Below are 27933 nucleotides of genomic sequence, written 5' to 3' on the forward strand. Positions count from 1 at the left end.
ACTCTGTTTTTGAAAATTCATGCAACTTAAATATAGACAAGATACCATCAGGTCATTAGTATATTGTACATTATACCATTGTACCTGTAACTACACACTGTAAATACGTTTGTAAATGTGCTGTAAAGAGATAAGTACAGTATAAGGCAATGTTGTTTGTATGGGATTACATAGGATTATACATTAATATGCCACTTTAGCGTGGGCGTTCAAAGGTACTGCTCGGTGTTTAACTCACATATTTCCCAGGCAATATCAAGATATTGCCCGGACAATATCATGGGAAAGCGGTTTGCCAGTGACTTTGATACCCAGCCAGTTCAAAGAATCGATGCGCTTTGACTCATTATATTGAGTGACATAGAGCTTTGTATTGTGGGACTCATTTTTGTAGTGGTTGCTAAGCTTAGCTCATTTGTTAAGATAGGGTAGTTGGTTGTTACTAAAGGTTAATGAAGGCATAAAATAATCGTTTGGGCGATTGTGGATGCGTATTTCTACCCACCGCGTATCTGCCTTTGAACAGACCATGAAACAGCAAAGCTACTACTACTACGTTGAAATAGGTTAGTAACTTACGGTCCTAAGTACTTAACCTAATATAATAACTTACTTACTGTCCCAATAGTGAAGTTAGTTGGCTTAATTTAGTACAAAAATGATAACAATATAAACTCCATCCCACAATTGCAAGTTTTCTAACATTGAGTGTTGAAACATAGTAACGTATTAATGACATTTTAATGTATGGACAACGTTTTGATGGCTATTAGCCCACGCTATTAAAACCATGATCGATCTTCAGATGCTACTGTATAAAACAAATGGGATGAGTTCTCGTTAGTTCTTTCACCTATTAGGTGAGTGCGCCCCAAGTGACATATATCACTTGTACCATGGCTGTTTGGGATTTTTGGGTGCATATATCAGCAGAATCCCTCGCAGCCATGGTATAACTATTACATAATCAAGTGCTGATATATCCCTTGTTTGAATGATCCCTACTAATAGTGCTGTAATTATGAGGCATTATCATTTTAGTTACAATATTGTATGATTCTAAAAATTAAATTAGTTATTAATTGTACATTAAGCCAAACAATAAAGTTATTGTTATGTACTATTGTTAGTCATGCTTTATAATTTCAAACTATTATAGTTTCAAACTTGAAGGTCTTCTACTGTAATTACTTTAGTGTTGCTATTAATTTTCATTAATAAACATTGCTTTGGCTTCATATTCTTTAGTTCAGGTGCATACTTCCCTTTCATAAGGTGTAGAATAAGGGTTTTGGGTTGCCCAAACTTCTTAGTTGTTTTCTTGTCTTTTAGATGTAGAGACGCAGAAAAGAAACAGTATGCACCTTGCTGTTATCTGGGAAGCTAGAATAAAACACCTTACTTAGTGGCCTGGGATGTCTATAGCTAGCAGATGTTGTCTTGGTGAGATGTATTACCATGAATTCTACACCATCTTGAGTCCAGCATGATGTAAGGTAGATCAGAACATCTATCAGCATTAACCAGGGTCAATAATGTGGCTGTTTTCTTGGCTAGCTGTAATGTTGATAAAGTAGATGACCTGTGGCTAGATGTGAACTCCACGACTGCTCTGATGTCCCAAGAACAGGAATAATGTGGGGCTTACCGTTAGTTAAATATGCCTCTCAACATATAAGAAACCAATGGGTGACTTCCTGTTTGTGTTCCTCAATTTCATGGTAAGTGGTAGATATATGGCTGACCACAAAGTATTGGTTGTACAGTACTGGAGTCATCAGTATCAAACTGGTCTATGTACCAAAAGCATTATGATTCACCACAGCTATAAGGGAGCTTGTACCCGACCGCCTGGCCTATCTCTGGTAACATCTTGAAATGCAAGAGCTTTCTCAAATAGCTGCAGAGTTTATCGTTGAATGATGAAGTGGAAATACTAACAGTGCCTAAAACACAGCCTGGCATAAGTGGCATCGCTGGTGTACTGAACAGGATATCAATTCAATGTCAACATCTGGAGAGAGTGTGGTCTCTGGTCTGGGTTAATTATAAGTAGAAGATTATCATCTATTGGGAGTAACCTTGGTAGGCCCATTAAAATTGTAAGTAATTATGAGTACCAAATGATGGTTTGGTCAGTTTCTGCCTATTGATTTCAGTTTTGTGAAATTATGGGGAGTGATGAGAAAACTACAAGCCTAGTGGATTGCTATTGACAACTCCAACCATGTCTCTTTTAAACTCCCAGGATCACATGAGAAGGATCATGTGCCACAAACTGTGCATGGATACATCATAAAAATCCTAAGTGTTTGTTTTGAAATTTTGAGCTTCGATCACCATTGGCTTTCATGGTAGGGTAATCAGGAGTACAATATAGCAGTCACTCAGAATTGTACTGGTTATAATTGCATACTCTAATGTTTATGTGCCAGTCAATTGTGTTACTGTGTATGTGTAATTTCCACCCACTCACACTGTGCTGCATGACTATGCTCTGTGCATACATGCCCTATTGGTAGGGTGTCCCGTTGGTGATTGCTTGGTTGCATGTGCCCCGTAACAAGTAAAGAAATAATGTGACAATAATAAACTACCACTCCTTTTATTTCCAACTCTTCTGTTAGTATTCCTCCCCCATTGTGTCCAGGATGAAGTTCACAGAACCTATTCTCTGAACAGACCAGGGGCGGATCTAGTCGGGTTTCTGAGGTTTCCAGAAACTGGTCAAATGTATTCAGGTATATTTTACAGTGATTTGCAATGGTACAAAAGTTCAGATCGAAATACTCTAATAGAGCAGTCAACCACTCTAATAGAACAGCCATATTTTGTATTTCTCTTAAGAACTGTAAGTACACCTGTAGCTAGCTAGCTACTTTATTTACCTGTGTAAACACAGTAAAAATGGTCCAAAATCTTATAACAATTTGACAATTTTCCTGGAGGCATGCCCCAAGACCCCCAGAACAACATCCATGTCTGTTATATGCATCAAATGTCAAATTTGCTGTCCCTTAATTCTTTAATCTGCACCTGATCAAGGGCGTAGGCAGGGTAGAATTTCAAAAAAATTAAAAATTAAAACCAACTCTTACAACCCTGGAGCTCTCCGGTTGCTACTTGCCCACTGGCACTCCTCTGTACTACTCTTGAGGGTCATATCATATTAATGCTGAACCACTGCAAAGCATATCTATTGAATCATGTGATCAATTGCGCACGTGATGCCCGGTTGAAATGGCGCGTTCAATGTTCAGTTGAGACATATTACGAGGTAGCAGCTGCTAAACTTGAGTGGTCGTGTTATACACGTGTCAGGTTAGCACAAACTGTGAATTGTTGATGTATATTTATTTGATGAATGGCTTGTTTATTTGTTACAAGCCGTGGGCACATGATGTCTCGAACATATTGGAGTACAAGTCAAGTCTGAAGTTATTGACCATCAACAGGAGGACTGGCCGAGAATAATGTATGACTGGAAAGAAGTATTACCAACTAAGGGACTCTAGTGTGGAGGGTTTCCGTGTGCTTTGAAATTGGAAGTTGGCTGTCAGTATACTGTCTGAAAATGAAGATTAGTTAGTTGTACAATAGGTTTATAGTTTCTATAAGCTGCATAAACAGCTGTGTGTAGGTTTTAGCTAGTTAGATGCACAAACAGCACCTTTCAATGTTGCTGCCTAAGGGCACATTTTGTGTATGCATCATTTTCGTCCAAACATGGTGTAGGGGAAGCACCCAGTCCTTCCCCTTAAGACATTCCACTTTAAATCCGAATGCCCTTCAAAAAATCCTGGCTATGCCCCTGCTGATACTGTACCAGAAGCAAGCACAATTAAGCAGCTTACATTATACCTAACACAATTCTATTTTTAAACTGTTGATATTGTTACTAGATTCAATTTCAAATTACACAATTTTCTGGACAATCTTGCCCCCATGTGTATAGCAGAAGTTTGGAAACCAGTCACCAAAATTCCTGGGGCCGCCCTTGCAGGCCATTGATATAGAGGCAGGTGGTATCCCTTTACTGTGGTGAGAACCCAGGGATCCCTTGTAAGAATCTCTCAATTGTGTATAAATAAGGTATAATTTATAGTCTGCTAATAACTGGAGTGAGTCTGTGTGTGAAAAATCCAGATGTAATGGTGCTAATATTGTCAAAGGAGGTGACAATTGAGTTAGAATTTCTTTGATGGGACTGGTGGTCAGTAAGTCTGCCTTGTCCTTGCCACACCCCTGCCTCTGTATTCATGTCAAGTTTTTAAGGTTAACCTGCCAATGCCCCCAACTTTTAGCAGGGCTCCTTCAATTGGACACTAGATGGTAGGGTGCATGACATGTTACCATAGTACCATTGTGAAACTGATACTAATTGGGCTAATGAAGCATCAGATTTTACATTGTTCTGTAGACGTTTGATGAATTCCTGCTAGCATGAGAGGGTCGTACTTTCCCAGTGACTTATCTGCAAGCTGCAGTTTATTGTTCCTTCTAATCTGTGACAGTAACTCGTTTGCATTTCCAAGGAATACTAATGATCACTAGACTATGTCTAGTATGCCACAAACATTTTTCGTTGCATTAACATCTTCTAGCAGATTTTACTTAATGAAGTCAGATCACAAGTCTTTAGTTTTACTGTCCCCTTGTTTTGAGAAGCAAGATTTGAGGTAGTCCTTCACGAATTAGTCAACTACTGGCCGTTTTGCTACTGTGGATCTCATGTGCCTTATGCATTGCCGACCTGTTAACTTTGCTCAGAGTATGACAGAAGTGCTTTTCTAGATAATTTGCAATTACTTGTTGCATGATAGACGTGTTGTCATTCTTATCATCTAGCATGTCGGGGTAAAGTTCTGTGGATTTTTTGACCTCTTGTTGCACATGAACACTGCCATCTACATGTAATTGCTGCCGCCCATGTTGTTGGTGTGATTCCAATTAATGCCTATCTGTATCATAGTCTGCATCCTCAGCTTGGTTCTCCTAGCTGTAACAACAGGATTACCAACTGGCATGTATGACTGACCAGTGGGACTTCAGTATCAGTGTGTTGTTAGTTGTTGAGACTACCAGATTGGTGCATTTGCACAACCTGGTACATATTTGCATAGCCAATTCAGGGTGAAGTCCAGGCTGGTCAACAATTGTCATGTGCTGTTCACTATTGCCTGAATTTTGGTGCAGGCTGGTTAGTAAATGTGCTCTAAAAGCATCTCTTAATGAGTCATTACCTGAGATATTGCTTCTATAGGATCTTCTCCTGTTTCTTTTCCACTTACAATATATATACACTGGCCACCCATTCTGCAACTAGTGTACAAAAATGCTGAAGTGACATCATCGTATTAATACTTTAGCTTTGAAATGCTGTCATGCAAGGAATGTAGAGGCAATTAGTTAGTTAATCAATGTACCTTGTGCCTGGACCTCCGAAATACAATTGACCATACTGGGTATATCCTCTATTGAACTAGTACTGATTTGTATGTGTATTTGAATGTTTGTAATTCATACCAATCATGATATTGTCAGCATTTACAACTGTGTAATATTTTTACTATATAGGCTGCACTTGAGATATGGAGAATGCTGATGTAAAGTCTCTGGAAAGCGCTGCAGTATGTTTTCAGGATCTGTGTGTTCTTAAGGAACGCGAGGATCTACGAAACATCCTAATACTAGATTATGGAAGGTTTAGTAGGAAACAAGAACATCTAGATGCTGTACTGAGTTGCAATTGTTTGAACAAACATTTTTATGTAGTGATTATCAATGAAGCTGGTCATTGTTCAGATGTTATTAATTTTCCACCCACTTTCAAGCAACAGAATTGTTCAATTCTTAAAGTTCCACCTTCATCACTTCGAAATGTTGGTACTATTCAAGATCACGTTGTAACACAAATGCTGATGTTTCTCCAGCAATATCATTGCCGTAGAGCTTATTATTGTTTGTCTTTAGATAGCAACTTTCCAGATGGATCCAAAATCATGGAACATACTGGCTATGAATATACTTACTGTACAGTGATAAAATCAGTTAATAACTTTGTTTATTTAGACAAGTTCCACTTCAGAGAAAGTGATGACCCTGCTAAAATGACCATGTTCCCTCTCCTTAGAAATGATGTGCCACGTGTGCTAATCACCGAAAATTCTGGAAAGTTACTTTTCTTTTGTTTGGGAGAAAAATACTATGGTACACCTGTTGCATCACTCTGGGAAGAGTTGGAACAGTTTGGCAACAAGTATTCTTTACATGTCTCAGTAACCACTGCTTTTCCAAGTGTAGATTATGAGGTACAGTGTCTATATACTGTATAATAGTTGTTACTAGACCATTATAGCTTAAAAAAGAACAAAGTGAGCAAATAAACACATAATTCAAAGCCAGCTATGGGAGCTTTGGGATTTGCAACTATACCTAGCTAAACAATTCAACTTAATAATAAACCTTTTTGATGATTTTGTTCTCTTGACCAGTAAAGATGACAAAATGTACAAATAGAGAAGTATTTATATGATAATGTATATGTACGATGGGCTCACATCCGAATTGTTTTACAGTGTATGTGTTATAAAAGATAAATTAAAAATTTTAAAAGAGAATAGGGATAGCTAAAAGAGCCACCAAACAAGAAGGGATCGTTGGGGTGGTAATGTAGCCCTATTTTGACTCTCTGTCATAAAATTTTAGTTACATGCTTTGTCATTTTGAAACAAGTCAAAATAGGGATTTGTGGTTTACATTGCCACTCCAGCGATCCCTTCTTGTTTGGTGGCTTTTTACAGCAATCCCTATTCTCTCTCTTAAAATTTTCGATTTTTTATTCATCTAGTTTATGTACTTCTTATTAATCCAGTGATGGATTATGGATTAGTTTTATTGATAATGAAGACTGTTGTGAATAGTGTAATTTTGCATTCTGCACAGTAGTGTCATCAACATTTCAGTACACACATGAAACTGACCAAAGTGCAATGTGTATACAGGATGATCATGAGAGTCTCTTGATATAAGCTACAATTTACATTACTGGTGCCTTTATTAGCTGTCAAATTCAGTATAAGGGCTGTTGTTATACACTTAATGCATTATTAGAGTATTTACGTGACTGCTCTATTAGAGTGTTTAATCTTGGATGGCCCGCCCACGTACAATAATCACGGAGTGAAAAACCACCTTGCAACAAAGTCTTCAACACAGATTACGCTTCCTGGCCTATACTGAGTTTAATAAGGACAGATTGTATTAACACAAGCAGTACACACCAATAACTCTGAGTGTGATTTTGTATAGCTACTCATGCGTAACGGCATTATGGCAAGAAGAAATGGCCTGATTTGGGCTGTTTCCATCCAAAACAAAATCAAAAACAGGTCATGGACACGCACAATGATCCATTGCTGCTTTTTATTCTGAAAAAGTGGATAATGTTTGCTGTAAATGAGTGAAACAAAATAATATTATGAATAATATGAATAAGGAATATGAACAAAATGGAAAATTTCAGTTTTTTTCTGAAGTACACATACCATTTCCATTTCTCTTGATACTTACTAGTGGACCTATACTCAATTGTACAGAACCACCAATGGGTTGTTTTGAGTTGGAGAATGCTTTCCAAGGCGGTCTTTAGGTGTGCTTCTATTAGAGTTTTTGCAAAAAACATGGGCGATCCCTATTATGAACTCATTATCATGGTTCATGACTGTGCATTTTATAGGTACATGTGTATAACGTACATGCAGTCTTCATCATTGGGCTGCATCCTGAAAAAAGCTAAAAAGAAAAATGGATTTTTTTCAAGTAAAATAGCATTTTAGTGATTAGTGATGACAGTAAAGTTGTCAATGTGCGGTTTGGCTTTATTGCATAGGACTATGTACTTTTATGGGTTCCCTAAAGAAATGTGTACTTGTGTTGAAAACTTTGATTGGTCATTAACAAAGTGTCAGGCATTGAATGTTTAGGTTTTGAAATACTTCTAGCAGGTCAAGCAGTACTACAAATTAGCCAACTTGTGTAATTCCAGCCATGAATTACTGAATTTTCTGAGAACTCAGCTTAACCTGTACATATTATAGTTGTAATATGGGCACAAGTGGTCTGCCTGATATGTCCACCCGAAGCACGAGGGCCGCAGGCCTGAGGGCTGGGGGTAGACATTCAGGCAGACCACAAGTGCCCGTGTTACAACCAACTATTATGTAACACTTCTATTGCAGGCTAATATCCTGCCAAGTGATTAACCCTATGCCAATACGAGTGAAACCACTGGATTCATTATATACAAATTCGCGTGCCCCCAACTTTCAATTACTGCCTTGAAAGTGCAGCCGCCATTACGCCTCACTTTCAAAAAAATCAAGCCCATAGCCTTAGCTGTTATTGAGTTACACTTGCCTGAAGGCAGGCAGGCAGAGACAGGCAGGCAGGCAGAGACAGGCAGGCAGGCAGAGACAGGCAGGCAGGCAGAGACAGGCAGGCAGGCAGAGACAGGCAGGCAGGCAGGCATTCAGTAGAAAATTCCATTGAATATTTTTTTTTTTAAATTTCATAACAATTTATTGGAAGCCTTTACTGAAAGCACTTTTGGGTTGTATCTAACCAATACTGCCAAGGTGCCAGGATAGAGTCATGAAGCTGGTTTTTGGGTGAATTTTTTTGGCTAGGAAAATCCAAATCTCCATGACCCCTAATGTACTGTACTACTGTACTGTTTGATACATGCCTGAAATATTCAATTGTGGCTAGCTAAGCAGCAGTTAACATTGCAGCTACGTTTGTTATAATAAACAGATGAGTCCTAAAGATATCATGGAAAAGTTGAGCTTTTGCAAATTGCGGGAAGTGTACAAATGTTTTACTGCTATCAAGTTGTTTAAAGACTAATTACAACATATACTAAAGGCCTAAAGGAGTAAGCTTTGTTGTAACATGGTTAACTCATGTTATCTGTAATGTGGGTATGGTCCTTAATCGAAAACGTGCTGAAACATTTATGTATGCACAATAAGACTTAGTTTTCATCTTCAAGTAACTTGTAGAATGGCAAGGATACTGAAATGCCTCTATTTGAGTGCTTCTTGTGTCAAACTCCAACTCGTGATAATAGTCAAATGAGCATTAATTTATTCTCATAATTGATTTCAGTCTGAGCTTTTATAAACAAACTGGGCAGTACCGCTACCTCATGAGCTAGAGGGCATTATAAAATGTGACCGAATTTTGGAAAACCGTCGATATATGCACAACAGTACTTTTGTAATAAAACGCATTTAAAAACTATGGGTAAAAAATGCAAGCTCCAGAAAAAAATTATGCAGGTTTTTATCGCCTTGCTGGTGGGCGAATTAAACTGCCAATGGATAAATCCTGGGCATCATTGTGTTCTCCTGTCTGTAGGAGTACAAAAATCTTTGTTTCATCTCCATACATGAAAAGATACCAAAGTTACAGACTTTTTTTTACATTGCAATTACGAAAGAATTTACCAACAATCATTTTTCAGTGAGTTTGCCTTCCTTCTCGAACGAAGAAGTATGCCTGGGGAAAAACTATATCTTGGTGGATGCACAAATTCATGGCGAACACAATGAGCCAAGATTCAATTCCGTACGTCGTTGTATCAGTAAGTTATGATGGTTTATGTATGTGCCTGTAGATTCTTTTCTCGGTAGCTTCTGTACATATCAAATTATTTGCTCGTCCGGCTGTCTAGTGCTGTATTTCCAATGCTGCTTAACCTAGGAAGCTGAAACTTGGCTAGTCCATTCCTCTGTCCCTGTAGAAAACAAAGAACAAATAAAATGCATTTTGAAAATTGTGCGGATATCGACGGTTTTCTAAAATTAGGTCACAAATAATGCCCTAACATCAGGGCATTATATAGAAAATTCCCTGACCATGGGGTAATATCAGATATGCATACCCAAAAATTCCTTTGATCTGCCCAAGCAAAGTGTTACATACTATAATAGTTGTTGCTATTCGCTGTGCTACAAATGCAGTCTTAATTAATTGTAGCTAACCAGCAGTGGCACTCCATCGGCTAAACTAGTCAACTATGTATGTATGATTTACAATTTAACTTATAAAGTTGTATGATGCACCATTGTATGACACCTGTTGTATGTTGACTGCACTGTATGTATGCACATTCCTTATTAGTGGGTTGTACTGTAGTATTGGTTGTTATGTGATCATTTATGTAGGTGATAAAGGAGGATCCTGAAATAACAAAGCCAATATTCTATCGATTTGCAATCTATTTATGTGACACTAGTGAAGACAACGTTCTGTCAATCCTTGAATATCTTCGACCAACAAATTTTGAGGGCGCAAAGATAGGGTTAAAGCTAGATAGCTCTACACAGAAAGGACAATTTTTCAGCGCTGGAAGTAGGAATATTTCAAGAGCTACTTACAAAATATGCAAGTATGCTATTCAAAAGGAGCATTTTTCAGAAGATAACAAAAAGTACTTCGTAGATATTGAAGGTAATCATCACAGAAGTTATTTGTTGTATGTTACTCTAACAGTCAAGCTGTGAAAAAAGGTGCAAAAGTGATAGTAAACAAGTTGGGAAATCAGGCAGTGGCCAAAAAATGATGTTAATATAATCTATGCCAAAACAGCCAAGGTGTGAAAAAGGGTGTGGCCCCCAGGGTGAAAAAGTTGTGAACTCAAAAGTGGTGGCCAAGAAATAACTGTGATGATAGGTTAATGACAAAAATGTAATAATGTCAATTCAGGTGAATTTGTGTTGCCTCCTCTAAGATTCAGCACAAAATTCACCTGAATTGTTATTAAAATTTTGTCATTAACCTACGTACCATCACAGCTATTACTTGGCTGCCACTTTTGATTTCACAACTTTTTCTACCCTGGCCTTTTAGGAGGCTACACCCTTTTTTTTACAGCTTGGCTGTTTTGGTTTTAGATATCACTTCTTTTTGTATTGCAAGCTACAAAGCCAGCCATAAGCTGACTTTGGGACTTTCTTTTTTGATTGTTTCTTTATTAGAGGAATTTTGAACAAGAGAGAGAGTAATTTCTGTGTATAGCTTTGTGTCTGCTTAAATATTTGTATATTTAAAACTGAATAAACGTAGATAGTTGAACTCTCTACAGGGTGATTTGTTGTATCTGAGCTCTATACAGGATGGCTTAAATTCTCTACAAGACATAGTTGAATGCTTTAATAGAGTAATTTACTTTTTAGCTGACTGCTCTATTAGAGTATCATGATCTTGCACTTGCTACACCCAGTTGGATTTCATATGTTATAACTCTGTGGCTTTAAATTCAATTCTTCTAAACCATTGAAGAGTCTTTCTAAGACAATTAATCCGTCTATACACCAATTAATCCATCTATACACCAATTTTCAACTCATTCCCCTCATGTGAGTAGTTTGTCTGGTAAGTAATCTTTTTTATTAGCAAATCTCGATTGCATAATTGTTACACACTGTTGGTTTTTGCTTTGTATTTTTATGGTCTTTAGGTTAACCTACCCACATACCAATTTTCAACAAGCAATTTATCCTGTAGGTGTGACAACATGTTGGTATTATTTTTCGTGAATGATCACTAATAACTCCCTCCTTGACTGTTTATTGTATCTAATCAAAAACAGCCAAGCTGTAAAAAAAGGTGCGGCCCCCAAAAAGGCCATGGTGAAAAAAGATGTGAAATCCAAGGTGGCGGCCAAGAAATGGCTGTGATGGTAGGTTAATGGTTACATTTTAATAACAACAATTCAGGTGAATTTGGTGCCAAGACCAAGCGGCACAAAATTCACCTGAATTGTCGTTATTAAAATGTAACCATTAACCTACCATCACAGCCATTTCTTGGCCGCCACCTTGGATTTCACATCTTTTTTCACCATGGCCTTTTTGGGGGCCGCACCTTTTTTTACAGCTTGGCTGTTTTTGATTAGATATCACTTCTTTTTGTATTTGTATACTGCAAAGCCGGCCTATGGCTGGCTTTGGGGCTTTTCTAACCCATGTGTTTTTTTCTTCACTACAGGAAGAAGAAAAGAACTTAAAGAAGAATTTTAGTGCTTCAATTATTTTTGATTTTATTAGTAATTATACAAATTATATACATATATTTACTACATGCCCATTATGCCCCACAGGATATTTTTTTGCAGCTGATCTCTCTACTGGGTGACTTGAAATGTAGCTGAACTATATACAGGATGGTTTCTTTCTAGCTGAACTCTCTACAAGGTAACCTCTTCTAGCTGGTCTCTCTACAGGGTATTTTGTTTCTAGCTGAACTCTCTACAGGTGATTTGTTTGCAGCTAAACTCTCTACATGGTGGTGTCTTTGTAGCCGAACTCTCTACATGATGGTTTCTTTGTAGCTGAACTCTCTATAAGGTGACTTCGTCTAGCTGAACTCTCTACAGGGTGATTGTTTTGTAGCTGAACTCTCTGCAGGGTGATTTGTTTGCAGCTGAACTGTCTACATGATGGTTTCTTTGTAGCTGAACTCTCTACAAGGTGACTTCGTCCAGCTGATCTCTCTACGGGGTGATCTGTTTCTAGCTGAACTCTCCACAGGTGATTTGTTTGCAGCTAAACTCTCTACATGGTGGTTTCTTTGTAGCTGAACTCCCTACATAATGGTTTCTTTATAGCTGAACTCTCTACAAGGTAACTTCTTCTCTACAGGGTGATTTGTTGTAGTTGAATTCTCTACAAGGTGGTTTGTATGAGGCTGAACTCTCTACATGGCGGTTTCTTTGTAGCTGAACTCTCTACAGAGTGATTTGTTTGCAGCTGAACTCTCTACATGATGGTTTCTTTGTAACTGAACACTCTACAAGGTGACTTCTTCTAGCTGATCTTTCTACAGGGTGAATTGTTGTAGCTGAACTATCTACAAGGTAACTTCTTCTAGCTGATCTCTATACAGGGTGATTTGTTTGCAGTTGAATTCTGTACAGGTGGTTTCTTTGTAGCTGAACTCTGTACATGATGGTTTCTTTGTAGCTGAACTCTTTACAAGGTGACTTCTTCTAGCTGAACTCTCTACGGGGTAATTTCTTTGTAGCTGAACTCTCTGTATGATGGTTTCTTTGTAACTGAACTCTCTACAAGGTAACTTCTTCTAGCTGATCTTTCTACTGGGTGATTTGTTTCCAGCTGAACTCTCTACATGCTGGTTTCTTTGTTGCTGAACTCTCTACAAGGTGAATTCTTCTACCTGATCTCTCTACAGGGTAATTTGTTTGTAACTGAACTCTGTACAAGTGCGTTTTTGTGGGTGATCTCACTGCAGGTTGATTTGTTTGTAGCTGAACTCACTAAAGGGTGATTTTGCTTGTAGCTGAACTCCTTGCATTGTATCTAGTTTCTAGCTGATCTCTCTACAGGGTGATTTGTTTGTAGCTGATCTCTCTACAAGTTGATTTGTGTGTAGCTGATCTCTCTGCAGGTTGATTAATTTGCAGCCGATCTCTCTACAAGGTAATTTGTTTGTAGCTGAACTGTCTATAAAGTGATTTATTTGTAGCTGATCTCTCTGTAGGTTGATTTGTTTTAGCTGAACTCTCTACAGGGTGATTTACTTGTAGCTGAACTCCTTACATTGTGTGTAGTTTCTAGCTGATCTCTCTACAGGGTGATTTGTTTGTAGCTGATCTCTCTACAAGTTGATTTGTGTGTAGCTAATCTCTCTGCAGGTTGATTAATTTGCAGCCGATCTCTCTACAAGGTAATTTGTTTGTAGCTGAACTGTCTATAAAGTGATTTATTTGTAGCTGATCTCTCTGCAGGTTGATTTGTTTTAGCTGAACTTTCTACAGGGTGATTTACTTGTAGCTGATCTCTCTACAAGTTGATTTGTGTGTAGCCGATCTCTCTACAGGGTAATTTGTTTGTAGCTGAACTCTGTACAAGGTGCTTTTTTGTAGGTGATCTCACTGCAGGTTGATTTGTTTGTAGCTGAACTCACTAAAGAGTGATTTGCTTGTAGCTGAACTCCTTACATTGTGTCTAGTTTCTAGCTGATCTCTCTACAGGGTGATTTGTTTGTAGCTGAACTCTCTATAAGGTGATTTGTTTGCAGCTGAACTCTCTACATGGTGGTTTCTTTGTTGCTGAACTCTCTGCAGGGTGTTTTGCTTGTAGCTGAACTCTCTACAGGGTGATTTATTTCTAGCTTATCTCTCTACAGGTTGATTTGTGTGTAACTGATCTCTCTACAAGCTGATTTGTTTGTAGCTGAATTCTCTGCAAAGTGTTTTGTTTGTAGCTGACCTCTCTTCAGGGTGATTTGTTTCTAGCTGATCTCTCTACAGGGTGATTTTTTTGTAGCTGACCTCTCTTCAGGGTGATTTGTTTCTAGCTGATCTCTCTACAGGATGATTTTTTGTAGCTGACCTCTCTTCAGGGTGATTTGTTTCTAGCCGATTGCTCTGCAGGTTGATTTGCTTGTAGATGAACTCTCTACAGTGTAACTTGCTTGTAGCTGAACTCCTTACTTTGTGTCTAGTTTGTAGCTGATCTCTCTACAGGGTGATTTGTTTGTAGCTGATCTCTATACAAGTTGATATGTGTGTAGCTGTTCTCTCTGCAGGGTGATTTGTTTGTAGCCGATCTCTCTACAAGGTAATTTGTTTGTAGCTGAACTATCTATAAGGTGATTTGTGCATAGCTGATCTCTCTGCAGATTGATTTGTTTTAGCTGAACTCTCTACAGGGTGATTTGTTTCTAGCTTATCTCTCTACAGGTTGATTTGTTTGTTGCTGATCGCTCTAAAGGTTGATTTGTTTGTAGCTGAACTCTCTGCAAAGTGTTTTGTTTGTAGTTGATTTCTCTACAAGGTGATTTTTTGTAGCTGACCTCTCTTCAGGGTGATTTGTTTCTAGCTGATATCTCTACAGGGTGATTTTTTGTAGCTGACCTCTCTTCAGGGTAATTTGTTTCTAGCTGATTGCTCTACAGGTTGGTTTGTTTGTAGCTGAACTCTCTACAGGGTGATTTGCTTGTAGCTGAACTCCTTACATTGTGTCTAGTTTCTAGCTGATGTCTCTACAGGGTGATTTTTTGTAGCTGAACTCTCTACAGGGTAATTTGTTTCTAGCTTATCTCTCTACAGGTAGATTTGTGTTGATTTGTTCATTGCTGATCGCTCTAAAGGTTGATTTGTTGCAGCTGAACACCCTGCAAAGTGTTTTGTTTGTAGCTGATCACTCTAAAGGGTAATTTGTTTGTAGCTGAACTCTCTCCACAGTGACTTGTGTGTAGCTGAATTCTGTGTAGCTGAATTCTCTAGAGAGTGACTTAATTGTAGCTGAATTCTCTACACAGTGCATGACTTGTTTATAGCTGAACTTTCTTCAGTGTGACTTGTAATGTTCTGAATCTCTATAGTGATATATTTGCTTAACTCTCCACATGGTGATTGTCTTCTTGCTGAACTGTCTATAAGATTAACTGTTTGCAGCTGAACTCCCTACAGAATAACTTGTGATGTAATAAAATTCTATAATGGAATAAATAAACTAGCCGAATGCTCTATTAGGGTGACTGTTCTATTAGAGTATCTCGATCTCGCATTTGCTACACGCAGTTGGCTTTCGAATCATAACTCAGTGGTTTGAAATCCGATTCTTCTGTACTACTGCAAGGACTTTCTATGAAGATTATTCCAGCTATGCACCGATTTTCAGCTCATTGCTCTAAGCGGTTTGCCTAGTAGGCGTGAAAACTAATACTTTTTTATTCATAAAAATCGATCGCGTAATTGTGACACAGGTTGGGTTTTGTGTCATATCTCCGTGGTCTTTATCTCGATTCCTTTCAAACCACCAAAAGGCACTCCTACGATGGTTACTCCATCTACATAGCAATTTTCAACTCATTCCATGAAGCGGTTTACCCTGTAGGCGTGACAACAAATCGATCTTGTTTTACGCGAATAATCGGTCATAACTCCTGAACCATTCATCGGATTTGTACCAAATTTGATGCTAGGATTCGTCTTTGGACTCCCTTTCTGTGTACCAAATTTCAAGGCGATCGGAGTACGCGTTTGCTTGTTATAGCAATTTTTGCAAGTGTGCGAAAAGACGAAGAAGAAGAAAAAAAAAACGAAGAAAAAAAACGAAACTTTGGCAGCTCGTATCTCGGAAATGGCTGGAGCGATTTCCTTCAAATTTGGAATGTAGACTCCTTTGGCTGGCGGGCAACTGTGTAGCAAATTTGGTTCCAATCAGATAAGTGATCACCGAGATACAAAGGTGTGAAAATGACGTTTTCGTTCTTCCTGTCAATATACTTACGGGTGTGGCGCGCCGGCTTCTTGGGCCGCACGACACACTACCGTGTGTCTTGATCCAGCCAAACTTGGTACCAAGATGCGCCTTTAAACCTTCTGTGTGCCAAATCTAAAGGAAATCAGATAACTCATTTGCATTTTATGGCAGCTGTTATAAGTGTAAGAAAAAGAAGAAAAAGATTTAGCCAATTTTTGAAGTTTCATACCTTGAAGTAATTTTGCTCAAATTTGGTATGTGGACTACTGATGGTGTTGGGTGTTTCCACAGCAAAAATGGTCTTGTTTTGGTAAGGCAGCATGGAGATACAAATCTCATTTTTGTTTCTTTTTGTCAATATACTCACAGTGCAGTATGCCAGCTTCTTAAAATTATTTGTTGTATGTTACTCTAACAGTCAAGCTGTGAAAAAGGTGCAAAAGTGATAGTAAACAAGTTGGGACTTGAAATCAAATGTAGTTGCCAAGAAATGGCATTAATTTTAGTAATGACATACAGAATATTAAATTGATTGACATTGTTGTAGCCATGTCTTGGTTGCCATCTTCAATTTCCCAACATTTTAATCCAGGAAAGCTCTATCCTTTTTTCACAGTTTAGTTGTTTTGGCATACGTACATACCACATCTTATTAGTATTTTCCACTTTCTTGTTTGGGAAGATGCAACTGCAGCCTTAGGAGGCTATATGACTGTTAATAATGTTCTTATTGGAGACTGAGAAACATTAGCTGCTTACATCATATGACTTCTTATCCTGTGGCTGCAAGTATATACTGTACAGCGTAAAATTTGATGGGGGAAAACTTTAACGAATTTGACAAAATGCTTGCCATTCATCAAAATTTTCCTCCGTCAAATTATTACACTGTACGGTAGCTTCTCAAAATCTATATAAAAGCACTGTTATAATTAATAGAAAACTTTGTAAATCTCTTCTTGGTAGTTAAATCTTTCAAAATGTTTTATGGTTTCAATGGAGTAGTATGCAGTGATGACAAGTTAGTTAGTCTATATAATCTATGCCAGTTAGTCCATTAAACTCACAGGCTCAATATATCCTCCTTGCGTGCGGGATAACTATAAATTTAAAATCTTGCCTGCTCCAATAGAGTGTTTTTGATCATTTAATGGAAATGGATCCAGTGTAAAATCCAACCAGTATGTTGACATGACGACCTTTATCAGACGTTTTCCATTGGTTGTTCCCACTCCCATCCTGTTACCATTTCTCTAGAATTATACTTATCCCAATCTCTATTCCAATATTGGTAAACTGGCTGTACAAGTGCTGATTTCATGGTACATATTGTGTAGCATATTGCTTTCAACTATAGATATGTATCCTTACTAGCAGTTAAAAGGTCTTGTAATAGGCACAAGGTATATTGGTGTACAATACCTGTTTTACAATTAATTGTTTTGCTGACAGATAAGCAAATGGTGCAACTGATTGATGAAGCTAAAAATGGTGGTTATACTATGAAGGTGCGACATGCTAAAATCTTGTTTTGTGGAGCATCAGGGGCTGGGAAAACAAGCTTTGTTCGTTTGCTTAAGAATAAAAAATTTAAACCTGATCAACACAGTACAGAACTTGGTAACACTCAACAAATTGTGATATCAAGAAAGGCTAGTATTCAAGGGACCAATTGGGTTGATCTTTATCCTGCTGAAGAACTTCGTCAAGTTAAACTACGCCTTCACCACAAACTGGTGTTCAAACCACAACCGTTTTGCTCAGAGCAACATGTGGATAGTACAAAAGAGGAAAGTATTGTAAACACAGAACAATTCAACTCTTGTCAACAAGATGTAAGAGAATTTAGTGAAAAACCTCAAAAACTCCAAGCAGAATCGTTGGATAATCCATCTTTCAAAACAGCAAAATTCAAACCTGTCCTTACTGAAAAGCGATTATGCTCAAAGTCTCCTAATCTTACAAAAGATTATGAAGAACCCCTTCCAATATGGGACATCCTCACATTACTGGACACTGGTGGTCAACCACAGTTCATAAACATGTTACCAGCTGTTAATACTTCAGCTACTGTTATGTTTGTTGTCTTAAATATGCTTCATGTACTGGGAGCTAAAGGATTTGATGAACGAGTATTAGTGCATCATTACAAAAATGGTATCAAATCTTATGAACCATATACTTTGAATTATACTAACAAAGATTTAATAAAATGTCTAGTTGCACTTTTGAAAGACTCCATAATTACAGACGTTCCGCTTCCAGATGTGACTGTTTTGCAAAAAGGCAGAGATAGTAAGCCAGGACTTTGTTTTGTTGGTACTCATCTTGATCAAGTAAATGAAAAAGATGTTGATACAGTCAGTGATCAACTAGAAGAGATAGTTTCACAATTGGAGCCCAGTGATAATGTATCTATCTGGAACTGTAATAAAATTTTGTTTGCAGTAGATAATACTCTCTCTGGAAAGCAAGAATATTCACAAGATTCAATAGCAAACCAAATTTGCTCTGAAATCAAAGCTATACTAGATGAAAAGGCTGTATATGAAGTACCAATCACCTGGATCTTATTGGAATTAGAAATAAGACGAATATGTGGAAAAGGCAACAAATCTTTCATTGCAATTTCAGAAGTTGTGGAACTTTTTCAAGAAATTATTCCAGGATGTGATAAGAAGAGTGCTGAGGTACAAGTTAAAGCTGCATTGAGGTTTCACCATATGTTTGGTATTCTGCTCTACTTTCATAATGTACCAAACATGAAAGATTTTGTCATTTCTAACCCACAATGGTTGTTTACGAACTTAACAAATTTTGTTTGCTTTTCATTTGATGGAAGAATTGTTGATCGTAAAGCATTGAATAATCTGAAATCTAAAGGCATTCTTAGTAAATCTTTGATTGACAAAATTAAAACTGACAAAATCATTACTGATTCTCTGGGAGGTATCAAACTTGAATTCTTCCTTGAGTTGCTCAAATATTTTAACATTATCACACCTTATCCCACATACAGTAGTGACTATTTGATGTTGACAGTACTAGATTCATACAAGGATGAAACCGCTCTATTTGATGTTATGCCACCACTTGTTGGTGTTGAATTTGTGATACAGTTCAATTCTGGCACTTTCCCAAGAGGAGTGTTTTGTTGTTTAATTGTACAATTGGTTCAAAAAGTTGAGAACTGGAAACTCCAAGTTTCACTGGAAGGGAAAAGATGTGTTTACGCAGACTTTGTTATGTTTTGTACTAATTCTGGACAGTATGTTTTGTTACATGATAAAATTACCCACTTAGAAATTCAAATAAGAAAGAATGTAAAAACTGGGTCTATTCATTGCGAAGTTCAGCAGACCATAGTCAACATGTTACAGCAAATGCAACAAAGTACTGGTACTGATTTCAAGTGTGCATTTTACTGTAAGAGTAAACCTTGTTTGATATATCTATCTTCACATCATGTGACTGGACAAAAACCACTTCCTAATGGATTGATTTGTGAAAACCACGGCTTTGTAGAACTACAATCTTGTTCACACAAGTTATGGTGTGATATAACAAAAGCATCACTGGTAATAAGTGAATTGCACATAATTATACTAAGGGTGCACATGTTCCATATTTCTTATCAAATGTTTATAATTTGTGAAATGGAAGATGAGTTAGTTTTATACTTAATATTATATCCTTATCTGTACCATACTGCTTGTTAATGTTTTCCTTCATTTATTCCTTGGCTAATGGCCATTCTATACTGTAATTTTTATTTGTCCTTCTATTAGTCATTCTGTGCATTTGGCCTTCTGTCATTACCAAAAGAAGTTTTTTGCAGGTATTGTAGAAAAATAGTTTTGTTTAAAACCTGAGGTTTTGTTAAGAATCTGTTTAGCTAAATGTATTAACGTATTGGATATACTGTATGTATCCATGTCACTAGTAGTTTTATGTTATACAAAGCTATGCATCTACTGTATGTTTAGTGTGTGCACTCTTATGATGCTGAATGAAAGCTCCACTGTATACATACAGTATTGCACGTATACAATGGAGCTTCCATACATATAGATTGTTTGTATGACTTAGGAATTATAGCAGCTGTACAATATCCCTTGCTTCATTATTTTATAATAAAATTTTCATTGCTGGTGAACCAGCACATACTACAACAAAGGAAAGAATTGTTCTAGACACATTATAGAATAGCTATAACTGCATGACTAAGTGAACACCTTGACTATCAATTTCTGAAAAGTGGCATGGCCATTCCACTTCATTTTTCAGCTATGTTTTGACTGTTATATAGAGCTATGTTTTGACTGTTCTGACTACAGTACAAGAAATGTCTCAGCAGTCGATTTACTTGCTGCAGAAGTTACAGACAATTCTCATGATACAGTAGAAGTCATAATGTGTGACCACAAATCAACACCTATGCAGTAGTGAAGAAAGAAACGGAACACAAAAAAGAGGACAAAGCTAAGTCTATATTGCATGCATTGTAACTTCTGCTATAATGTGGTTGGCTAAAAGGCATCTCTCAGGCCTAAGTGACATCAAACAGTAAAGAAGCCTTATCCATAGGCTGAAGGCATCAGTCAGGCAGCCGGTCAGGCAGTTAGTAGAAAATTAGAAAAAGAAAACACTTGCAGAAATTTATTGAAATTAGCTAATTTGGGGTCACTCTGAAGGTTTTACAGTATTTAGGTGTGACTGTGCCTAACCAATACTGCAAAGTTGTCTTGAAGGAATAGTGAGCCAGCCTTAAATATTTTGGGTAGACAGTCCAAATATTCTACTATACAGTACTCCATAATAGATTTATTATATGTGTTCTTATTTTTGTTGCTGCAGGCCATGTCACCACGGTCAAGATTTTCAGGTAAACTAACTTTTCTAGCTAAAACATCAAGTGCATCATGCATTACACTTTTATAGTGTTCAAGTACAGTTCATGCAGTATCATAGATTATGATTGAATGTGCCTTGCAGAATGTGTATACTTGTATTCCTCCTATGAAAAGCAGAATTGTGAGGTCAAGTTTTTTTATCAGTCAATCCAATCAATCAATGAAACATCTGAGAAACAAGTTGATGTTAAACTACATTTGTACTTCTAAAAACCAGGTACACATGCGGTCAGTGCTAACCCCTGCTGGGTCTGGGAAAACTGGTTTTATTGCCCATGACATGATTTTTCACCAACAGCAGCACAAAACTACTCAAATATTTCAGGTCTGCTTTTGCTGGCTGCACAGTGACAATCCATACGAGCAATCTGAGGCCCTAATGGAGCTGTGGCCAGCCTGGGGATGGCTGTATGTGGCTGTACAGCTCTGTAGTGTTGAATAAGACATGTGTTGTAAATTTCATTTCATTTTAGCCAGTTTTGAAAACTGAATGGTCCATAATTTGACCTAATTCATCCATATGCATTCCTTTTTAATTTTGTAAACGATCTCTTGCCCTCCACTTCCCTTCATCCCTATTGGAGCTTGCCCGATACAGTCAACATCAAGTTAAAAAATTATCTAAACTGGCAGGAAACTTAGCTGTTGGGTACTTAATTGTACTGTCTGTCTGTCTGTCTGTCCGGATTATTTCTTTATCATGCTGTTAACTTGACAGATAATTTATGTCAAAACACAGTCAAACAGCTCTGGTGTTAATGCACAGAACTGTTACCCAAGGGTCCAGGATTAAATTCCTGCTTATGACATTTTTTTCTTCTCACTGGCACTTTTGTGCCTGGCGTACTTTTTCATGTGTTAGAATGACAGTGCTAACTGATCAACTTATAAACGTATTGACATGGTTCACATGCAAAATATAGTACTTATCGTATAACTTACAAATTTTATTGCAAGCTTCCATGTGCTTTCTTTTATTTGCTACAGTGTATTGAAGGACACAGTGTAGAGAAAAACTCCAGCTGCATTCCATTACAAACTATAGGATAAACAGTTAGAGTTCCTGTCATACGTATAGTTGCTGCATTTAGGCCACATGTTTGAATCCAGCCAGCGGCATTTTTACTTTAGTGTTTAAAAGTTTGTATTTGCTCATGTAGTTGCTTCAAATCATAATTATAATAGCACATTTTATAGATATATAGGAAAGTCATGTTTGTCCCATGTGTTCTATTTGAGTACCTTATCTTTCATAACTTTAATTCTTCTTGACATTAACTACTTACCCACAAACACATTATATTTTACCAACATGATAGTACAAGTATTACATAGTTTATTAGCGTATACATATGCAGTTGAGCAGTTCTGCTGTTTAGTTAACTGTTACCATGCTCACATCATTTCACTGATTGCAGGATGGCATAAAGCTTATATACTTTAAAAGAAACATCACTAGCATGCATGAGTTTAAGATGTGATGTGTAATGCTTGGTTCCCGATGCCTTAAATTGTTATTGTGATTAATGTAGTATCTGAAATGGTTCTGCACATAGGGCAAGTGTATTCTATATTATATGGTATGCATATGCACAAAAATTACATTTTGATTGTTCCTGTTAATAGCACACTAGTGTGGTGTACCAGCTCCTTTAGCTGCACAACACACCATATGTGTCTTCTTTAAGTTTCATCACAACCATATTAATTTTGTACTACATGTGTACATTTCACATAAGATTAGTTGTGGCTTTTACAGAGTGAGTTCTATAATAATTAAAGGGTGCGTAACTTTATACTGTGTAAATCATTTAGCAAATTGTAATGGTACCTGCCAGATGGTGCACGTGTAACAGATAGTATCTTTAGTTGCTCATTAACTCCTAGCATTAACTTTTACTCTACTTGGGTGTTATGAAATGTACATTCTCACAGGGAAATTGGAGGAATATATAGAGGAAAAAGTGTTTACAGACAATTATGCCACATTAACTAAAGTTCTTAGTGTCCACTCACTAATACCCCACTTCATAGCAAGAAGAGTTATCACTGTTGATGATGCATCCCTTATCGAATCATATAATCGAGAATCAGAGAAGATTATGAAATTATTGGAATATATTGCACAGCATCTGAAAGCTGGACACACGAATAGTTTTTATCAATTGCTTGATGTAATGAAGACACATTGTACCATTTCAGCTGAAATGCTAGCTAATGAAATGGAGTCATCTGTAGTTAAGCTTTCTAAAGGTACATATATTGTACCATGACTTCGCATGTTTAGCCCAGTATTATGTACTGTTTACAACACTAATCTGTTACATATGTACGTATATACACAAGTACATCTTCATCTTGCATTTATGTAGCATGCAATTTTCCACAACTATTATAAAATTCATGACTTTAGGGCCCTACTTATCAGACCATTATATAAATTAGATATGATATGGCAGTTGAGGTTCTTCAGTCTCCTCTACTACATATTCATCAAACTGTTGTTCTGTACAATAAGTATTCTTCTCTTTCCTGTAGGATTTGATGGTGATATTGCTTCACAGTTTCATAAGGTAATACTTGAATGTAGTGACATTGTATTGTGTATCTTATTTCTGTACATGATTCAGTGCTTATATCTATTTTTCATACATGTGTATAGTCTATTTCACTTCCAACTGAAGTATCCCCTGGCATGGGTCATGCTCAGAGTTATTCTCACAGCATTTCTGAACCTACAGGTAGAGTATGTGTGTATATAATAAATAAACCCATGTTGAATGAAATGTCGTGGATCTAGATGTGTTTACTAAAATGTTGTGGTTGTACAGTAGGACACTGTGGAAAAACTGGTATTATTACCCATGGCAGCAGGTTTGTTTTTCCACCATAAACACAAAATTACAAAACACTATCAAATGCTGCTATAAAAATTGTGATCAACCAGAGTTAAATGATCTGTTTTTACTGGCTGCTTTTTCCAAGCTGGTGAGCCATACAAAACAGTCTGAGGCTTTGATAGAGCTGTGGCCAACCTGGGGATACCTGGGTGTGGTATTACACCCCCATGGAGTTACCTGTGCTGTAAATTTCATCCTAGCTTTAAGTTTCTGTCATTTTTGATAGTTTTTCATGAGTTAGACTGTATCGGGCATGTACTGATAGGGATGTTGGTGGGCTGGAGTGACAGGGACAGTACAGGGTTGTTTTCAAAATGAAAGACAAGCAAACAGAAATGAGCTAGGCTGAGTTATGGGTTATTCAGGACTTGAGGAATGGATGTAAAACTAGATTATGATACTGCTCAAATGAAACTTTGTCTCGCAAGAGTGCAACTAGGACCTCCTTTGCTTCACTATACTTTTTATTTCTGGAATTTATAAGTTTGATTAGAGATCAAAGAAATAAAAAGTAGTGAAACAAGGGAGATCACCTACGTACACCTGAAGATACAAGTGGACATAGACTAAATTAAGGAGTAAATGCCCATCTTCACCTTCCTTGTTTCACTACTTTTTATTTCAATTTTCCTGGTACAGTACTTGATTGTTTACTTTTTGTAACATAATTATGAGTGGTAAACCAGCACATATACGGCATTAAGAAAGAAAGGCATTAGACTTATTGTTTTTGTCTGAATGCACGCCCTAACTATCACTTACTGAAATAACAAAGTGGACAATACACTTCATTTTCAGCTGTATTCAGTCTGTTACACAGCATTACAAATAAAGAAAACTACAAGAAGAACCTCAATTCTGCCACAATGAAACCTCAGACAAATCCTGTTACAAATTTAGGGAAGCCATCATGTGGTGCTACCATGAATCAACACCTTGAGCTGTCAGCAAAGGTATTAAATGGGACACAATGAGGACACAGGTAATTCCATGAAGCATGCATTGTACATACTGTGGTATGACCTGTCGGGCTGAAGATTTAGCAATGAAAAATCAAGCCTGTAGCCTTAGCCGTTATTGAGTTACACTTGTCTGAAGGAATATCAGTCAGTCAGACAGTCAGTAGAAAATTCCACTGAATAAATTCTTAATTGTAGCAACCTATTGGAACCATTTCAGGTCATAATGAAGGCAGTTTTGGGCATGGTTATGTCTATGCAATACTGCCAAGGTGCCATGAAGGTATTGTGAGGTTGAACGTCCAAACCTTCATGATCCCTAATATTGTATTGTGTGATGATCCCTGATCAAACTTAAAACCCCTAATTTTTCTTTGTATATACCTGTAACCTTTTCTGTAACATATGAACCTGTGCCTATTGAAAGAATGATGTAAATTTATGTCTGAATGCATGCCCACAGGGGGGGGGGGGGGGGGGACTTCACTCACCCATAAAGTGCTCATATGACATGAGAAAATAGTATAAGTTAGTGCAATTTTACATTTGAACAGTACTGTACGTGCATGCAATTAGTCTGTAGTAGATTATATACTACTTTGTTAATACATTACTTATTTTGTATTAAAGGAAATGTGTTTTCGTATCAATCGGGAAAGAGTTCAACTGACTAGAAAAGGAGACTGAAAACAAATGAATTCTCTTCATAATTTATGACTAATACGGGGCATATTATAAGGATTGGTATCATTATTGTATAGGATAGAATAATGCACATTTATTGTACATACTACATACTTTTTCAAATGATGTTCAACTTTGTTATATTAATATGAATTTCACGGTTGCTATTAAATATAGAGTATGACAAAACTCTTGCAACTGTACTGCAGTTACAGCAAATGTTATAATAAACTGACTACTGTAATTTTTGTAAACGTGCTGCTATACAAAAAGATTAAAACTGCATGCTTACCATAACTGTATATATTCATACCATGTGCAAATGTTGAAAGCACAGAAGTTACTGAACTGTGACACATACTGCATGTGTGGAATATTCACTGAACATCTGAGCAACATGTGTTCCTGTCAAAACTACAGATAAACAGCTATACTCTTAGCTTCTATGGGTGGGGATGCACAATTTATTTATCAAGTATATACAATTTAACCTTTTCTCACATTTTTCATGTACGTACACTGTCCTGTGTACACTTTCTAAAATTGGTGATTTTGAGGAAATTTTTTAACTTGTAGAGATATGTGTGTGTTGTTGAGTTCATTTTTTTCTCTCTCTGATACTAGCAGCAGTGCTTGCCCTATTGCATAAGTTATGGATCTTGAACTCTATTTCTATTAAAGTAATAGCAAACTGAACAGCAACTAGTAACATGGCTTGTTCTAGTAACATGGCTTGTTCTGGGTTTTGGAAACCAGCAAACACCGACTATTGGTGCATAAAAAGTACATGTAGTAAGATCATGTCATGCAATGTGTAGTAGGCATAGATAATATACCACGAGTGTAAGGGTATATTATTTATGGTGTAGCTAGAGATTATATAAACATGTTAAAATATAACAGACTGTAAAGCAATTTAATTAATTACTTCATGTGAATTGTACACTTTGTGATAAAAGCATGAAGCTTACCACATAGTTAGTGCAGTGGAACCTGTCTTAGCAGCCACCTGTATAGAAAGGCCACCTCTTTAAAAAGACCAGCTTTAAATTCCTCATGAAAAGTTTATACACATCCACCTGCCTATTAAGGCCAAGAAATCTTGGTCCAAAGGTAACCGGCTTAGACAGGTTTCCACTGCACACCCAATGATGAGAGGTGGAGGCATTGCATGTTCAAATCAGCTACTGAGATTTGGAGTATTGTGCTGGTGTTTTGGGCTACACAATACTTGTACATTACTGTTTGATGTACTGATCCAGAGATACATATAACTAAAGGATATATAGCTCTATATATAAACATACAATGGCAATGTATGGAAATTGTAGAAAAGACGATAGAACCCTGTGTTTTTGGATACTAGGAACTTTTAAAAGTTACAACAGCCACATTCTATCATTCTTTATGCATAGATTTTGTGGTGGTTGAGTCCCATTGCTCTTTTTGGAAATATCATGTACACGTCCAAATAGACATGCAAGGTGGTTGATAGTGCTGCATGAGTTACTCTAACTACACACTAAATAAACAAATGTGCATATTGAATGTTTTAGTGCAAACAAAATCTCTTCACTTTTAGCACACTTGCTGCTCATGTGTGCTCATTGCATTGTGAGTTGCTGATACATTATTTTTGCAAGTGTGAAGTGCTAAAAGAGCACACACACTATTCTCAAAATGGTACATTGGTCTGGTGTGTAAATTTAGCACAGTACTACACATGCTTTGAGTTGATATGTGTTGTTTGTATGTTAACATTTCAAGGGTCTCTGGAAGAATGGCCTGAGTAACTAGTCCTTGCTGCTCACCGCCGAAGGGAATACCCTTCAAGAAGAGAGGGGACTGCATGATGCAGCATATATTCACTGCCTATTCAGGGTGTATCCATTCACTGGACTGGACTACTGGACTCAAGTTTTTTTTTTGTTTTTTTTGCCTTTTATCACCAGACTTAACCACAAAAAGTGTTTAGAATTTGATACCATTCACCAACATAAACATGTACTAAAACTTGTACTTTGATCACAAAAACTGCACTAAAACCTAAGTACAGTTCGTTATTGAAAATAATTTGCTTACTGCTAGTAATGTTTCAAACACTAGTACTGTGCACTGTTAACATTACTAATGCACCCATCTGCCTTCTCTATAGCCTTCTTGTAAAATAGCACACAAT

General features: G+C 37.1%; 1 protein-coding gene across 4 annotated transcripts in view; it reads left to right on the top strand.

Annotated features, from left to right (window-relative positions):
• The window catches only part of LOC136259867 (uncharacterized), a 32357-nt gene extending 6431 nt beyond the window's left edge, over nt 1-25926 (top strand). Inside the window, exons 2-9 of one of the 4 annotated variants that reach the window (XM_066053425.1) lie at nt 5578-6311; nt 10230-10515; nt 17751-19876; nt 21156-21183; nt 23147-23464; nt 23750-23784; nt 23874-23952; nt 25701-25926. In XM_066053425.1, the coding sequence (XP_065909497.1) occupies nt 5592-6311; nt 10230-10515; nt 17751-19876; nt 21156-21183; nt 23147-23464; nt 23750-23784; nt 23874-23952; nt 25701-25744 (3636 nt within the window). In that variant the 5' untranslated portion in view covers nt 5578-5591 and the 3' untranslated portion in view covers nt 25745-25926. Of the gene's footprint in view, nt 1-5577; nt 6312-10229; nt 10516-17750; nt 19877-21155; nt 21184-21239; nt 23465-23749; nt 23785-23873; nt 23953-25700 lie in introns of those variants that run through there. The other 3 variants (XM_066053439.1, XM_066053433.1, XM_066053447.1) reach the window with 3 other exon arrangements.
• Nucleotides 25927-27933: the final 2007 nt, after the last annotated feature.

This window comes from Dysidea avara, chromosome 1, assembly GCF_963678975.1.
Source record: "Dysidea avara chromosome 1, odDysAvar1.4, whole genome shotgun sequence".
Lineage (NCBI taxonomy): Eukaryota > Metazoa > Porifera > Demospongiae > Dictyoceratida > Dysideidae > Dysidea > Dysidea avara.